We start from the raw sequence: 17,568 nt of genomic DNA, 5'->3' as shown, positions 1-17,568 counted from the left end.
TGATCCGAAACGCGTAGACATGAATACCCTGTTTGGTTTATAATGCACTATTTCCAATAAAAGCTGCCACTTTTTTACTCTGTTTCTTTGGATGTTACTTCCACGCTTTATTCCCAGCGTGCTCCGTGCTTCCTTCATTATTCAGGTGAGCGCACCCTCCTCCTTTTTTGTTTATTGCCACAGAGGAGAATGTTGCAGTAGTCTAGGCGGGAGATGATGAGGGCATGTGCAAGCATTTTCGCAGTTTCAAAGTTGAGGAAAGCGCGGATGTGGGAGATGTTTTTGAGTTGGAGGCGGCAGGTGGTGGAAAGGGCTTGGATGTGCGGTCGGAAGGAGAGGGCAGAATCCAAGGTCACTCCACGGCAGCGGACTGGGGGTTGAGCAAGATGGGGGATGAATTCTATTTTATCCATGTTAAGTTTTAGAAAGCGAGAGGAGAAGAAGGATATAGAAGATAGACATTGTGGGATTCTGGATATTAAGGTGGTGATGTCTGGACCAGAGAGGTAGATTTGTGTGTCGTCAGCATAAGGCCTCTTTCACACGACCGTTTTTTTTTTTTCCATTTACGGGCCGCTTTTTGCATCCCGTATACAGTCCATATACGGAACCATGCATTTCAATGGTTTCGTAAAAAAACCTGAATGTACTCCGTATGCATTCCGTTTCCGTTCCGTTGAAAGATAGATCATGTCCTATTATTGCCTGCAAATCACGTTCCGTGGCTACATTCAAGTCAACGGGTCCGCAAAAAAAATATGAAACACATACAGAAGTGCATCCGTATGTCTTTCGTATCCGTTCCGTTTTTGCGGAACCATCTATTGAAAATGTTATGCCCAGCCCAATTTTTTCTATTTAATTACTGTATATGCCATACGGAAAAACTGAACAGAAACGGAAACACAACAGAAACTAAAAAAATGGAACAACGGATCCGTGAAAAACGGGCCACAAAACACTGAAAAAGCCATACGGTCGTGTGAAAGAGGCCTTAGAGTGATACATGGGACTCTATGAGATGTCCCAGGCCAAAAGTGTAGATAGAGAAGAGCAGGGGTCCTGGGACAGAACCAACAAAGAGGGAATGAGACGAGGAGGTGGTGTGAGAGTGGGAGACGCTAAATGTCCGGTCTGTGAGGTATGATGTGATCCAGGAGAGGGCCAGGTCAGTGATGCCAAGAGATGAGAGAGTTTGCAACAGAAGGGAGTGGTCGACAGTGTCAAAGGCAGAGGACAGGTCAAGGAGAAGGAGGACAGAGTATTGTTTTTTGGTTTTGGCTGTTAGTAGGTCATTGGTGACTTTGGTGAGGGCAGTCTCAGTCGAGTGGTGGGGTCGGAAGCCCGATTTGTAGCCGGTCAAAGAGGGAGCAGGAGGAGAGGTGAGAGGACAGTTCATAATGGACATGTTGTTCAAGTAGCTTTGAGGCATAAGTTAATCAGAAAGTTATGGAACCATTAAAAACGACAACTTGTCCCGCAAAAAACAAGCCCTCATAAAGCTATAAAGATGTAAAAATAAAAAAGTAATAGCTCTTGAAATGTGACGATGAAATGAGGAAGAAAAACACTTGGTCATAAAGGCCCAAACAGGCTTGGTCACTAAGGGGTTAATACTAAGAACAAAAACTCACACAAAAAAAAAGTGGCCTAAACAGGTGATAATGCTGTTCAGACCCTGTTCACACACCACGGGCAGTTCAGTGGTAGGACCCCATGCGTGCTGAGACACCGTGACGCGGTGCATGAGGGGCTCTGATATGTTCCTGACTGGAAGATATTGGCAAAGTTTTCAGCTTTTAACATCGGCCTGAGGAATTAGCTAGTATTGTCAGTTGCGTATCATTTTGGTGCATCTTTTGCAGTGAATTGTGTTAATACTAAGAGCAGAGGAGAAGGCGAACTTGCCCACTAGTCACATTTTAACGTGGCTAAGTGATAAGTATCTGAATGGTGGAGATCCAACTGCTGACATCACAAGAATGAGGGCCTTGAGTTCCTCGAGACACATGAGTGCCACCCAGGGCCGGTGCAAGGATTTTTGCCGCCCCCTCATGTCACTCACTCACTGACAGACAGACACACTCACTGACAGACACGCGCTCAGACACTAACTGAATGACGTACACAGAAACTCACTGACAGACATACACCTACCCACTGAAACACACACACAGAAACTCACTCACTGGCAGACAAACACACACATATACTCACTGACAAACACACACACTTACTGACCGACAGACACCCACACTCACTGACACACACACACACACACTCAATGACAGACACATATTTACTGACAGACAGACAGACATACATACACTCACTCACTGACATAAATACACAGGCAGACACTCACTCAGTCAAACACTTAAACACTCACCTCCCTGGGGTCCAGTGTGGTGCAGCTCCTCAGTCCTCCAGCCCGCCGTTTAGTATGCCGGGGCCGGAATGACGTCATATTCCGGCATCACAAAGGGCGCACGAGGGAGGAGTGGGGAGCTGCTAGAACAGCCTTCCTTGCCGCCCGCCTCCTCTCCTCCGGTAATTTACTGGCAGAGCAGGCACCTGCCATCAGGGTAAGCAGATGCCTGCTTTGCCATATTTAAGATGGACCTCCACCTCCTGGCCCCCATGTAACGGCGCTGGGGGAGGCTCAAGAGCCGCTCGTCCAGAGCTGCAGCCCCAGTCAGGGGGAGCCCACCAGGGCTGGCGGGGGGAAGCAATGAACCAGATATGATTTCCAACGCAGATCTGGCCACACTGGAGGTCTGGAGGCATTTTCCTGAAAACTGCTGACAGCACTCTATAGATGAGGAAGGAGCAGTGTAAGCATTCCTGGGGTTGTGGTCATGCATTGAAAGAAAAAACAACCGCACTCAATACAAGAACTTTTGTTCCAGTTCGTTTATTTTTGTGGCAACTTCACCAATTTGTGATCATGCAGGTAACATGATCCATAGACCCAACTTTTAATAAGCATGACACCACAATGGCAAGTGCCCTGGATGCGGTCCCATTGTGTCGAGTGCCCTGAGCTCTCTGAAGAACAGCTCTAGTGGTCTCCCGCTATAGTCATCACTCCCAATAGACTGGCGGGGCTGGGGCAGCGTTTAGGGCAGAGGGCACAGGAGACTGCCTCCTGGGCACTTGTGAATGCATTTCTTGTTAAGCATCATGGTAGGTATGTCTGCTCTGCCCCCCACCCCTACATAGTGTCGTCAGCAGTTGTGGGGAGTCAAAACTGCTGACAGTCTTCCATTAAACAAAAACTATACCAATAATGAAGGCACAATACCGCAACCAAATAACCTATTGCTTTTATCTAGTTAAACCCATGCCTATGGTAAAAATACAGTACATATAACCTACAAAAAAGTTACCAGACAGCATGAAATCCAAACGATTTTTATTATATACAATAAATTACATCACAAAACAAAAAACAAGTGCAGAGACAAGGCGACATCACAGAGGGAGAACACGCTGGTAATATCCTCGCCGCTCCACGAGTAATACAAATCTTTAGTATTTCATGCGGACTGGTAACTTTATTGTAGGTGATATTTCCATTAAACAAAGCTACGGTACGTTGCTATAGCAGACACAGCTGAGACATAAGTGATACTACTTCTGGAAAAACAAGTCAACTCTTTATTGTATATGAGCCCTTTTAGCAGACATTTTCAGTTTTTATACAGCAGTCTGAGCTACACATCCCTCGAGAAAACCGTGCAATCTTTGGGCGCCTCACGACAGCAGAAAACCTGTCCTAGGGAAGGAGAACAACTCTGGTGGCCCTGCACCTGAACCAACTCTTTTAGGAAGTGACGTCAGAGAGGGGGGCCGTCATTTTGGTAGCTTTTCCTGTACGGCCCTGGTTATCGCCTATATATGAAACTTGCCTTTGTGAGAACAGAGTCAAAGAACGAACGGCCCTGGTACATAATGACCCTAGATAATCCATTTTAGTGATTATGATTTTTCAGGTTTAACCCTTTAATTCGAAGCAGCTCATCAATGAAACATAAATTAAACAGGAGTCCCATATGAGGCGACTTTTTCTACAAATCACCCCACGATCATTGGAAAAGTGCACGATGGGTTTGAAGAGCAGCGCCTGGGGAGCAAAACAGGAGGTTAATTAGGAGGAAACCGATATTGGCATTGACTGATTTCACGATTGAAATGGCACCAACATTTTCCACAGCGCAGTGTACGCAGGATGTATTACTGCGGTACTCACGCATATACTGCTGTACACCCTCATATCCACCAACAGTGATGGCCAGTTCGTAGTGTTCGACTGTGAACACATGCGGGCTGCAATCTTGACTCACAAGTCCGGCGATGCACAGGTAAGCCCTTACCTGTGCTGGGAGCCGTTCTGAAACAAATGCGGTCACCAGGAGCAGGCAGTTCCGATGAAGGCCCCCGGCGGCTGTTCTCAGAACTGCCTGCTCCCGGTGATCGCATTTGTTTCAGACCGGCTCCCGGCACAGGCACAGGTAAGGGCTTACCTGCGCATTGCCGGACTTGTGAGTCAAGATGGCAGCCCAGTTCGCGGGTAAACACTGCGAACTGGCCATCACTGTCCACCAATAATCCAATATCCATGGAGACTGGCAGACAAAGCAGATCCTGCTTGAACAATCCAAATTTTTGGGAGCCACTTACCTCTCCCACATCAGATTGTGGCGGTGGTCGAGCACTGCCACTCCTTTCATAGTCTAAGGGCCTGACTACGGGTGGGTGTCTGATGTGATACTGGTACCACATGTACAGAGGGGGCACAGTGAAGCACAGCAGGACACTAACTATGGATGTGGGTAATTTTTTGGGCCTTCACAAAGCGTATTTTCCCATTTCTGCACTGCACCTACAACTTTATTCTTCCATTGGTGTTGCGATGCATTCACTAGTCTGTTCACATAACATGTTCATTACAATTACTTTGATACCACATATGTATATTTTGTTTGATCGTTTTATTATTTCACTTGATTTTTTCCTGGTTCAATTTAAACTAAATATTCACTCACCATGGAATTTTACATTGATCACCAGATGAAAAACCCAATTAAATATGTCCGACACATTTCTGAATGCAAGAGAGAACTTGTCATGTAGAAAATAGCCACACACCACTACTGTGTAGAAGTTACTATGTACTTGGGCTTTGTCAAAGAGACACTAAACTCATAGGCCTCATGCACACGGCCGTTGTGCGGCCGTTCCGTGCATTGAGGACCGCAATTGCGGTCCCCAATGCACGGGCAACATCCGTGCAGCGGGCCGGACCCATTCAACTTGTCCTGACATGTCATATTTATTTGCGGTGCGGAACAACGAAAAGAAACACGAGGGTGTTCCGTGACTCCGTTCCGCATCTCCAGAATTGCGGAACGTGTGCATGAGGCCATAGTCGCAGGTGCACATCCATAAAGCTAGCATGCTGAAAGCAAACAAAAAAAGTATGGCAGCACAACATTACTCATACAAACAATAAAACTGGGGAATAGGGATTATTCTGAGTTAAAGTGGGATTATACCTACTATACATGAAAAAAATAAAAGCTCTTCACGCACATTTTTGATCAAACGTGTGTCGGGCCCATCTACCAGGCGTCAAGGTGGCTTCTGCAGATGTGTATCTAACACTTTAATTCTGAATAATCCCTATTCCCCAGTTTTATTATTTGTATGAGTAATGTTGTGCGGCCATACTTTTTTGTTTGCTTTCTGCATGCTAGCTTTATAGATGTGCACCTGCGACTTTGAATGTGCTTGTCTAAATTTTCTTGTAGTATACTGTATACTGAGGGTAGCTGCCTCTTTTAGATGGAGCGCTCCACGCCCATCTGCCCGGGGCTTCGGATCAGAGTATAAATGTAGCTGGTTCCTACACCGGCTTAGGTTAGGCCCAGGAGAGGCAGTTCTGTTAGTGTTAGGCCATACTTAATTGGCTTTTTGATCTTGTGATCAATGTAAAAATCCATGGTGAGTGAAGATTTTGTTTAAATTGAACCAGGAGAAATCTGAAGCCACCATGACGCCTGGTAGATGGGTCCGACACACGTTTGATCAAAAATGTGCGCAAAGAGCTTCCATTTTTTTCATGTACAGTAGGTATACTACCACTTTTATTCAGAATAATCCCTATTCCCCAGTTTTATTGTTTGTATGAGTAATGTTGTGCGGCCATACTCTTTTGTGTTCACGTTTTTGTTGTGCTGTAATTATTCATCCAGGGCCCCCTACTTTTTAGGACTATTTACATTCTTTTAAGATATCTAATAAAAGTTACTTTTTATGATGTCCCCACACTCCTTCATATTTTTTATTTTTTTTGTGTGTGAAAAGCCTGAGGAAGGGACTAGTCCAGTCCCGATATACGTAGCTTTCTGCGCTGTTAATAAGGTAAAAAAAAAAAGAAGGACCATGCACCCGGAGTTTGTATGTTGGTGACTGATGTGAATGATTGCACTCTGTGTACAGCACTGCAGAATATGTTAGCGCCATAGGTATAAGCAATAGAAATAAAATACATTATAATAATTAGATTAGAAGACAAATAGGAGCCCAGACACCCTGGAGTCTCCCCAGTAAAGTGCTGCAGAATATTGCAGCTGAAGGATCATTACACACGAATAAAAAACCATCATCACACACATGTATCGCGTTCAGCTACAGCTAATCTATGCTCACTTTGATTACTCTGCCCCACTGAAGGACGTAGTGGAGAACGAGTGAGGGGGACCACTAGGGACATCTGGGAGGGCAGACAGCATCCCGCTCATGTCCAGAGCTGGAAGGGAGAGAGAAGTCTGTAGGAAAACACTAGGAGCACAACATGCATATCTCCAGAACAGTAATATCACGTGCATGGCAGGACTGGGATGAAAAAGGCGGCCCTGGCACATAATCCCCCCCCCCCAGACCACATACAATATCGCCACCCCCATATTGTGTAACAGATGTGCAATAATGCATACTGCGGGGAATTTTGCTTTACTTAGTCATGGCTCTCCCCACTCTTTTATATTCCCCTTCTTGTATTGATTGTGTGGTTTACATATATAAGTGGAAGATAGAAACAACTAAGCAAATGGTCAAGGACAGGCACCAAATACCTTTCCAGTAGTGCCAACCACCACAATGCATGCAGTACCACTGGCATCGGCTATTTCCCCATTCCCACCTCTCCCCAATGGACAGCAGCATTGTCCCCATTCCCACCCCTCTCCAACGGGCAGCAGCACTGTCCCCCTTCCATCAGTCTGCAGGTCATGTGGTGCTCCTGCACACATCATCATCAGCCTATAGATTGGCCAGCAGTTGTGACAAGCAGGTAGACAGCACATCACACTTTTGGTTCAGAAGCTGTGGGGATATGAGCTGCAACGCTGGAACCAGGATACTTATTTTAGCACCAGCACACCAGTAAGAAAAAAATATTAGCTCACCTCTGTTATCACCATGATGGCTAAGAGGAGGGTGCTGTGGAGAGGCAATCAATGGACCAGTGGGAACGTCTGGAAGGTCCACCTCCACCTCCACCTCCTCCTTCTGAAGAATCTCATTCAGCTCTCTCTCCAGCTCATCTGTGTCCACATCTGGGATAACACAAGAGTTTTATTAGGAGATTAATTATGAAAAGATCTGCTACAGCTTTCACTATTAGCTTGGGTCAAAATATACATATGATGCAATGGTCCTGTATACAGCACATCAGGAGCCATGGTCCTGTATACAAAACATCAGGTGCCACGGTCCTGCATACAGCACATCAAGTGCCATGGTCCTGCATACAAAACATCAGGTGCCACGGTCCTGTATACAGAACATCAAGTGCCACGGTCCTGTATAGAGCACATCAAGTGCAACGGTCCTGTATAGAGCACATCGGGAGCCATAGTCCTGTATAAAGCACACCAGGAGTCACAGTCCTGCATACAGCACATCGGGAGCCGCGGTCCTGCATACAGCACATCAGGAGCCACGGTCCCGCATACAGCACATCAGGAGCCACGGTCCCGCATACAGCACATCAGGAGCCACGGTCCCGCATACAGCACATCAGGAGCCACGGTCCCGCATACAGCACATCAGGAGCCACGGTCCCGCATACAGCACATCAGGAGCCACGGTCCCGCATACAGCACATCAGGAGCCACGGTCCCGCATACAGCACATCAGGAGCCACGGTCCCGCATACAGCACATCAGGAGCCACGGTCCCGCATACAGCACATCAGGAGCCACGGTCCCGCATACAGCACATCAGGAGCCACGGTCCCGCATACAGCACATCAGGAGCCACGGTCCCGCATACAGCACATCAGGAGCCACGGTCCCGCATACAGCACATCAGGAGCCACGGTCCCGCATACAGCACATCAGGAGCCACGGTCCCGCATACAGCACATCAGGAGCCACGGTCCCGCATACAGCACATCAGGAGCCACGGTCCCGCATACAGCACATCAGGAGCCACGGTCCCGCATACAGCACATCAGGAGCCACGGTCCCGCATACAGCACATCAGGAGCCACGGTCCCGCATACAGCACTGGAAAAATTCAGTCACAGTTAAAAGGGTTTTTTCCAATACTAGATCATTGTCATACATTCTATTAAGAAAAGTTACTCAATTTTCTACTTGGGGTTTCAAATTCATCAGCGTTAAGATCTCTGCTAGCAGTCAGTAAATGAAAACATGCCCGTTTACAATTAGAGCCTAAAAAACCTGCCCTGACCATGTCAACTAATACAGGTGCCTGGTTTACAGAGCGTCTGACATTTTTCTGTATAGCAGGAGTAGACCTTTTCCAGCCTGCACGCTTATGTATACGGCAGACCCGGGGGCCACTACTAGGCACCCAGCCCCCTGCTGGGCTGACAGAGGGGGTCTATCCATCTGTCTAACCACTGATGCCCCGAAAACCCCTCCGAGCAAGAAGAAACAACTGCGAAAAAACTCCAACGACCCCTCACAGTATTAAGAGGTGCCTTACCAAGATCGCTGGTTCCCACTGATGACAGGGTCTGGTTGACGTCATCCTGCAGGTCGCAGAACTGCAAGACAATAATCCAAACACATTTTCATATTCAATAAAAATGGACTCAAAGTATTTAAAAAATGATAAAACATAAAAAAAAAAAAAAACTGAAAATCCCTGAGCAGCAGTGATCCCCAAGTACAGGGCCCCGGTCTATGATATCACTGCACCCCCAAGACTACAACCATACAGATTAGCACCACTGTCCAGTCAGAAACGTATATGTATTATGTATAGATACTTATATTAAAACTGATATAGGTCAAGGATTTCCTGATATTTAACTCCTCAAATCTCACTTCTTGGCTGCTTTCCACTCTGTGCCTACAGGGAGTCTGGGACACGCCTCCTGTCTCCTCATTGGCTCAGCCTGCAGTTGTCTCCCTCTCCCTGCAGTGTGGTCTCCTCTGATTGGCTGCTGTGTATTAAAGGTGTCATCACCCTTCAGCAAATGGCATATATCAAAGTTACTACAAGGCTCTTACTAATGTATAGGGATTGTCAATATTGCCTCCTTTGCTGGCTGGATTCATTTTTACATCACAATATAATAAAATACAAATGCAAATAAAATAAAAAAAAGACCTCTTGGGGGACGTATTATGTGAGAAAAATATATTTAAACAAAATATAGCACGTCTCCCTGTGTAATCACAGCGATGCTACTGATGATGGGAGAACTGTGGGAGGAATGACTGCGGCAGTGATCATTCCTCCCCATTTGTTTTTGTTTTTTGCTGCACCTTGAAATAGAGAGACGTGACATGCGGCCCTCAGACCAAAAAAGGCTGTGCACCCCTGCTCTAGTCCGTTGCTTCAAGCACTATATTTGGGCACTACAGCTGATATTGGACTGTGCGTCCGGCGCTAGATCTGAGGACTACGGCAGACAATTACCCGCGTGGCTTGTACTAAATGTGGACACTTTATATAAACACAGAAACATAGAATGTGTTGGCAGATAAGAACCATTTGGCCCATCTAGTCTGCCCAATATACTGAATCCTATGAAGGCCACATAGGACACCTTCTTCTTACCTCTTGTATCTGATCTACTAAACTCTCTGCTTTCTCCAGACTGACATCCTTCATTGCTGAGCGCAGAGCAGAGACTCCTGCCTGGTACGCAGACACCACCTAAAAGGAAGAAATAATGGCATTACCATACACACAAAGTATCCGCCCAATGGAAGTGCCCACCGGCGCCACCTTAGTCACCACTAAAGAGTCACTGGGCGCGGTGTAGTTTATGGAGGCGCATAAAGAGGACCCATCCCCCCCTCCTGACACATCTGTTTTAGCAAACAGTTCAACTGTTATATTTTTTTAGAATGCTGCGTTGTGCTGGTCCTCTGTTACTACTCCTGGAATTGTAGGAATAAAGTAACATCTGGATATATCCATTCCTTTGTAAAATCCATAATCACTAATCAGAGTGGAAAGTTTCCGACTCTGTAGGGTCACAACCTACTCAGAAGGGGAATGATAGCACCCAGCTGTCAATGTTATCTTAGTTCCAGGAGGAACAACAGAGGAGAAGGGAAAAAAAAGAAAATAAAAGGTGTTTCTATATAGCGGGACCACCGCATAACGTGTGTCCTTTGCGTTTTCAGGTGTGCACATTTTTGGAGTTTCTTGGCAAGACATGTGTGTTATTATATAGTGACGCTCCCCCCGTCATCAATGTGCCGTCACTATCACCTTGCGGTCAGTCTCAGCCATTGATATTCTCTCCAGAATGCTCTGCACTGTGTCCAACTTGCTCTGCAGAGCAGATATCTGCTTTTCTGCCACTTTCCTGCGACGAAGGCATCTCAGGGCCTGGGGAACCAAAAAAAGTCAAAGGTAAGAACTGAGTAATATACAATCCACCAGTAAACAGAAATCACTGGGCTTCCTTCTACGACAGAGTCCTTACGATCATCCCACTAAAGGGGGTTGTCCAAGTTCTATTAAAAACTTAGGCAACCCCTGTAAATGGCCTAAAATAACAAATGAATGGACTCCACCTATGTTTCTTGCGGTTATGCGCTCCGGTCCTCAAAGCTGTGCTTTGTTTTTCTGGCTGCGGCAGTGACGTTCTGTGCACACAGGTCACTGCTGCAGCCAATGAGATGACGTCAGCAGCTCAAAGAAACAGCGGAGAAAACAGACGAGAGTAGTCATTCACTTTTTATTTTAGGCCATTTGTAGGGGTTACCCGCGTTTTTATATAACTCAGGCAACCCCTTTAAGTAATAGGCCATAGAAGGGTCTTCTTGGAGTAATTACATATACCATACTGAAGTTGCATGGATCGGCCTCTCCGGAACCCAGTCAGGCGACACTCCTCTTCTGAAACTCCTGCTTCCGTCCTTTACCAGGTTTCCGGCTTGGACTATGGACGGGACATCACTTCCTCTGCGGACGGGGCCAGAACTTTTCCTCTCCCATTCCCATATGAGGTGCAGGCAGGAGTCTGAGCATGCACCAGGAAGAGCAATAGTTCTCGCTTCATCCACAGCGCAAGTAACTTCCCGTCCAGGCCGGAAACCTGGTAAAGGATGTGACATCAGCTTGATTTTCAGAATGGAGCGCCACATGACCAGGTTCCCGAGGAGGCCGATCCATGTAACTTCAGACCAGTAAGTCTGCATTGTGCAGCCAGGCCACAAATGATAGAACCTGTCCATTTCCTGCCCGTTTTGCGGACAATAATAGGATTTATTTTTTGTTTTACAGTGGGTCCGGCGAAAATTGCGGGCAACACATGGATCACAACCATATTTTGCGGATCCACGATTAGAGGACCGCACAACAGATACAGTATTGCGCAGGAGGTCTTATATTCAGTGTTTGTACCTGGGTGAAGGGCAACAGAAGAACTAAAATAAACTATGATACTGACCTGTTGCTTATTCCCGGCCTTATTAAAGCTTTTTGCCTCTTCCGTCAGCCTGCAGGGAAAAAAAATTACATTGCACACGTCATGTTTTTTGAAGACTTAACAGTTCCGGATGAATAAAGCAGTGCACACATAGATAGGGAGATATGCCAAGGCTCAACTAGTAGTCTCATATTTTCCACTTTCAGTACTATGGCTAGTATGGGGGCCACAAGGCGACATTATACTGTATAGGGCTTATACAGTAAGATGTCTCTGTGTTGCTCCCATACATTATAGTAATGTCCTTGTGGCCCCATTGCCCCACAACACGTAAAAAGGCACAGACATACAGATTTAGAAATGAACGGGTCTGCATTCAATCCGCAAAAAATGAGGATCGGAACGAAAATATGGTTGTGTGCATGAGGCCTTAAAGGGGTATTCCCATCACAGACAATGGGGGCATATCGCTAGGATGTGCCCCCATTGACTGATAGGTGTGGGTCCCACCTCAGGGACCAGCACCTACAACGAGAACGGAGCGGGGAGAGCGGTGGCTGGAGGACCCCGGATTTCCCAGAGTGCACATAGTCCAGCACTTTTTGCTGTAGTGTGCAAGCACGACCACCGATGCTGGATCGCAGGGTGGTCATAACCATGGAAACGAGCAGTGTATAATGTGATGGAAAAATTAATCCAGCCAGGAACGGAGGCAATATGGACAATCACAATACATTAGTAAGAGCCTTGTAGTAACTTTCTCGTCATGATAAATGCCATTTGGGTGGTTGGTAAAGGATGTGCATGGAGAAGGACTGGAAAATGTGGCAACTTGTGCATAATTAACAAGGAAAAATATGGTATTCTACAATTACCATAGCTCTTCTGACATTTTATGAAATAACAATACTAGTACTCTGCACATTGCACCGTTCCTCTGTTACTCCTCCTGCACATGTGTGAATATAATTACAACTTGGTGTTACTGACAATACAAACAGTGCTGATTGACGGAATAGTAACATCAAGTTTTCAATTTTGTCACGTTTTAGGAGGAATAACAATGGAATGACACAATGTAGAGGTGCTCCACAATAGCGAATACAAGTATTTAGTAGAACAGACATGTCAGGAAAGCAGACAGCAGAAGGCTGATACTATAGGTAGCCGTCCATTGAGATCTAACGGGGAGCGGTGTAAGCAGGCGGCCAGAGCTTGTGCTGCTCACCTTGAAGATTCGTCACACGCGCTCTGCAGTCTCTCCGATAGCAGCTTCTCGCTTTTCTGTAAGTCATAAATGCCCAGATCGGTGTCTCTTATGGGGGTCACTTGATTACTTCCTCCCTGGACAAACTTGACGAGCTGTGAGGGAAGAGGGTGGTCTGCATAGGGTTAGGGGCTTAGGAATGGCACGGGAATATTTTCAGTGAGCAAACACAGATAGAAACCGCTTGGGATGGGAGACATAAGAGCGCTCCACTGGATTCTTTAGGTCTACCCACCATCTATACAGAACAAGGGCTCGTTCACTTTTAAAGGGTGTCTGATATTTTATAAAATAGTGACCTGTCAGAAGTTTTGAACAGGTGCTGAGACCCCAACTAACTGCTAATATAAAGGGGCAAGCACTGCACCCCTTTCTTGTTTTATCGGCTCTCCTTGGAGAACAGAGCGATCAGCGTACAGAAGATTCCAACAGAGCGACAGAAAACAATAGAGCACAGCAGTGTCCTGATCCTTCATTTAGCAATCACTGGGGGTCACAGCACCCGGACCCTCACCGATGATAGGTTTACCTTAACTACAGTGAGATCTTTGTTGTTCTAACTGCACACAATGAACATAATTAGTGTTGCGCGAACTTGGTGTTTCAAGTTCAGGTTACGAATTATGTTATGGATTTGGCTACCACGGACCATAACTTATAGTCCCTGGTAGCGGAATCTGTGACAGACTTCTTAGATAACCCGATCCTGAACTTTGTATGCCGAACCTGAAACACAAGTTTGCTCATAACCAGTAAGAAACAGATCCTATGGAGAGTGACTGGGTCTTTTTCTTCTGGACTTCTATGGCCCACTATGGTGTCAGACTCTTTGCTCCACCAAAGGGGACTTTAGCATTTTGATGGGCCAGTCTGACCCTGTATGCGGATCAGGAGAGCCGTAACAAGTGATCTGTGAGCTCGTACTTATGAGGGTGGATTACCTATAAGTCAACACCTCCTTTCCGCTCCCACTTACCCTCTCACCGTCTCTCTGTAGAAGACAGACCTTCTTGTCTCTCAGAAGCTGCAACAGAACCAGCTGAAATTCAGACTTAGTCGGGATCAGATCTTTGCAGAGTCCATGTACATCATCCTCACACAGCAAGGGGACGGTGCAGAGTGGAGAGGACTGGTACTTCTGTAACACCACATCTGCCTGTTCCTGGGGCAGGAAACACAGTGCACAGTATTAGATCACAGTGAACGCCATCATCACTCTGCACTGACAATTTGGGTTTTATACTGAATGGAAGAGAATGCGGAACTGCGCTTGGTGAGCAGTGAGAAGGCCGCGACGCTCACAGGAGCACCGGTGCCTTCGCAAACAGCTGATCGGCGAGGGTTCCCCAAATGATGTATTCCGCAAATATATCTAAGGCTACTTTTATACCTGTATTCGGTGCGGATCCGTCTTGTATCTTCACAGATGGATCTGCACCGATAATGCAAACGCCTGTATCTGTTCATAACGGACCCGTTTGCATTATTCATTAAAAAAAAAAAGTCTAAGTCAAAACGGAAACGGATCCGTCTTGACTAACGTTGAAAGTCAATGGGGGACGGATCCGTTTTCAATTGCACCATATTATGTCAGTGAAAACGGATCCGTCCCCATTGACTTACATTGTAAGTCAGGACGGATCCATTTGGCTCCGCATCGTCAGGCGGACACCAAAACGCTGCAAGCTGCGTTTTAGTGACCGCCTCAAAAGCTCAACGGAGCCAAACTGATGCATTCTGAACATATCCTTATTCATTCAGAATGCATTGGGGCTGAACTGATCCGTTTTGGGCCGCTTGTGAGAGCCCTGAAACGGATCTCACAAGCGGACCCAGAAACGCCAGTGTGAAAGTAGCCCAAATAGAAAGAAGCAAGTTTCTTAATTAAAATTCTCCCGCCATATTATGCCTTCAGCTCTTATCTTTTTACATTATGCCCACCTGTATTTATGTGCACCAATGATCCTTAGCATGGGGAGAAGTGACTGTATGGGGATGAAGAGTTCGCATTTGCCGTCCCCTGTTCACACGGGGAGATGTACTGCCATTAAACCAGCATTTTCAATACCGTACAAAAGATGAGATCACCCAACAAACCAGCTTTTTCTCATTTGTCGGGTGGCCTGCAGCATATTTACAAGGGGCAATGATCAGGCAAACAAATGTATGTATGAATATTCCCTAAGACATTTAATCCCCAGGACCGAACAGTAAATTTTGCGGTCACACCTGACCCTTTCCCAGGACATGTGCACCCATGTAGAAGGCCCCTTACTAACTTCTATTGGACTCCGTGCTGACCAGACTCCCCGCAGCAGTATTGAAAAACCAACCAGCATGCTATGTGACTAACCTTTATTACTTCAGGAACCACAAATGGCTCATCTGGGTTTAACTGTCCACCGAGGACTGAGCTGATGGTCCAGCGTAGAGGTTTGATGACCAGCTCTCTCACGCCCCAAGAGACCCAGCCGCTGGTGATACCTGCCACAAAATCGGACTCTCTCTGCAGGGAACCTTGCCTGCCAAAAACAAACAGGAACAGTTTCGTTACGTAATATTGGAAAACGTTAACCTCTCCTCTCAGCAACTGTTGTGATGCCTTAAAGGGGTTATTCCCAGAAATTACTGAAAGGCTGTTAAAGAGCCTCTGTTAACATGAACAACCCTATTAACCCAGCCATATTGCCTGGCAGAGTTGACCATGCTGAGTAAAACAATATATTTCTTTTTTTCTTTTGTCTAGACCAGGCATGCTCAACCTGCGTCCCTCCAGCTGTTGCAAAATATACAACTCCCAGCATTCCCGAACAGCCTACAGCAGGGCATTGTGGGAGTTGTAGTTTTACAACAGCCGGATGGGGCCGCAGGTTGAGCATGCCTGGTGTAGGCTGTTCGGGCATGCTGGGAGTTGTAGATTTTGCAACAGCTAGAGGGACGCAGGTTGAGCATGCCTGGCCTAGGGTGAATAATTCTGGAGATATATAACTTTTTATATTTCTGCTAAGGATCTATTTGATAAACTCAACAAAAGTTGACCCCTAGCACATGTTAAAGGCACCTCATAGCTTTTATTATTTACAAATGGTCCATCAGACCAATAACGCCTTTTTGTTCCATGTGCTACTTCTACTTATTAAATCCATATTAATGTATCTACTGACTAAATAAAATAATTAAAAGTATCAGCTGTGTCACATGGTTTCTTTCTATCTGTATCTGCTATCACACACTGTTTGCGTCACAGCGTGTATGACTAGCTAAGGGGTATTGTGAGCCTTTCCAGCGCGCTAATATATAGGCTCACCTGCCTTCTATTCCTGCGCTATGTTCATTTGCTTATAAACCCTTTGTTAGACTTTCATATCTATGGGCACCTGCTGTTTAAAAATAATAACCAAACACTGCCCCCATCTAACAAAAGGTTTATAAGCGAATGAACATAGCGCAGGGATAGAAGGCAGGTGAGCCTATATTAGCGCGTTGAAAAGGCTCACGATATCCCTTAGCTAGTCATTCACACTGTGACGCAAACAGTGTGCGATAGCAGATACAGATAGAAAGAAACTACGTGACTAGTCAGTAGATACATTAATACGAATGTAATAAATGTTACGTTTTAACAAGTAGAAGTAGCACATGGAACAAAAAAAGCGTTATTGGTCTGATGGACCATTTGTAAATAATAAGACTGACTTATTTGAAGCACCAAGGGGATGGCTGTAGCTCTTAGAGCACCGCTGTGCCCTGTGTACTTCCCCCTCCCATTTGATTGGCAGGGCTAGACATCTCGTCTGTGTTTTTGTGCCGGCGCCGAGACTAGGTTTGTCACGATATTAAAATTTTTATTCGATATCATAAAAAAGTATTGCGATACTCGATACCACGTGAAAAAATAAAACACCGAAAGAGCCGTGTGCATTCCGCATTTTTATGGAACGTGCGGCCGATAATAGAACAGTCCTATGCTATTTTTTGGGGGGAATCCCCTGTTTTTTTTTTTTTTTTTCTGTTACGTCGTTGAAATGGGAGGGCTACAAACTGGTAGTAAAACAGACCCGCGGCGAACCAGAGAAACCTCTGATGACTGACGCATATGGGCACGTGAAAATAGGCGTCCTTGATGTCTATCGAGGACAGGTACTCCCCTGGTTCCATGGATCCAATTACCGACCTCAGTGACTCCATCTGGAATCTGCGGATGCGAAGGAAACTGTTGCGCGCCTTGAGGTCCAGAACGGGGTGAACCGTCCCTTTTTTTGGGGAACCACAAAGAGATTGGAGTAAAACCCCTGAAAACAGTCTTGCGCAGGAACCGGAACAATCACACCTTGCTGCAGCAGCGTGCGAATTGCCAGAAAAAAAGAAT

General features: G+C 46.0%; 1 protein-coding gene across 4 annotated transcripts in view; it reads right to left on the bottom strand.

Annotated features, from left to right (window-relative positions):
- Positions 1–2,962: 2,962 nt before the first annotated feature.
- The window catches only part of CHMP7 (charged multivesicular body protein 7), a 36,107-nt gene continuing 21,501 nt past the window's right edge, over positions 2,963–17,568 (bottom strand). For 3 of the 4 annotated variants that reach the window (XM_044279007.1, XM_044279005.1, XM_044279006.1), the window contains exons 3-12: positions 15,553–15,721; positions 14,176–14,361; positions 13,161–13,294; positions 11,954–12,002; positions 10,768–10,887; positions 10,105–10,203; positions 9,022–9,082; positions 7,473–7,622; positions 6,715–6,814; positions 2,963–4,126 (exon numbers count right to left, since the gene is read on the bottom strand). In XM_044279007.1, coding sequence (XP_044134942.1) covers positions 6,720–6,814; positions 7,473–7,622; positions 9,022–9,082; positions 10,105–10,203; positions 10,768–10,887; positions 11,954–12,002; positions 13,161–13,294; positions 14,176–14,361; positions 15,553–15,721 — 1,063 coding nt within the window. In that variant the 3' untranslated portion in view covers positions 2,963–4,126; positions 6,715–6,719. The remainder of the gene's footprint in view (positions 4,127–6,714; positions 6,815–7,472; positions 7,623–9,021; positions 9,083–10,104; positions 10,204–10,767; positions 10,888–11,953; positions 12,003–13,160; positions 13,295–14,175; positions 14,362–15,552; positions 15,722–17,568) is intronic. The other variant, XM_044279008.1, reaches the window with a different exon arrangement.

The sequence above is a fragment of the Bufo gargarizans genome, chromosome 2 (assembly GCF_014858855.1).
Source record: "Bufo gargarizans isolate SCDJY-AF-19 chromosome 2, ASM1485885v1, whole genome shotgun sequence".
Taxonomy (NCBI): domain Eukaryota; kingdom Metazoa; phylum Chordata; class Amphibia; order Anura; family Bufonidae; genus Bufo; species Bufo gargarizans.
Note: the sequence above shows the minus strand (reverse complement) of the source record. Positions and strands in the feature narration are given on the sequence as shown.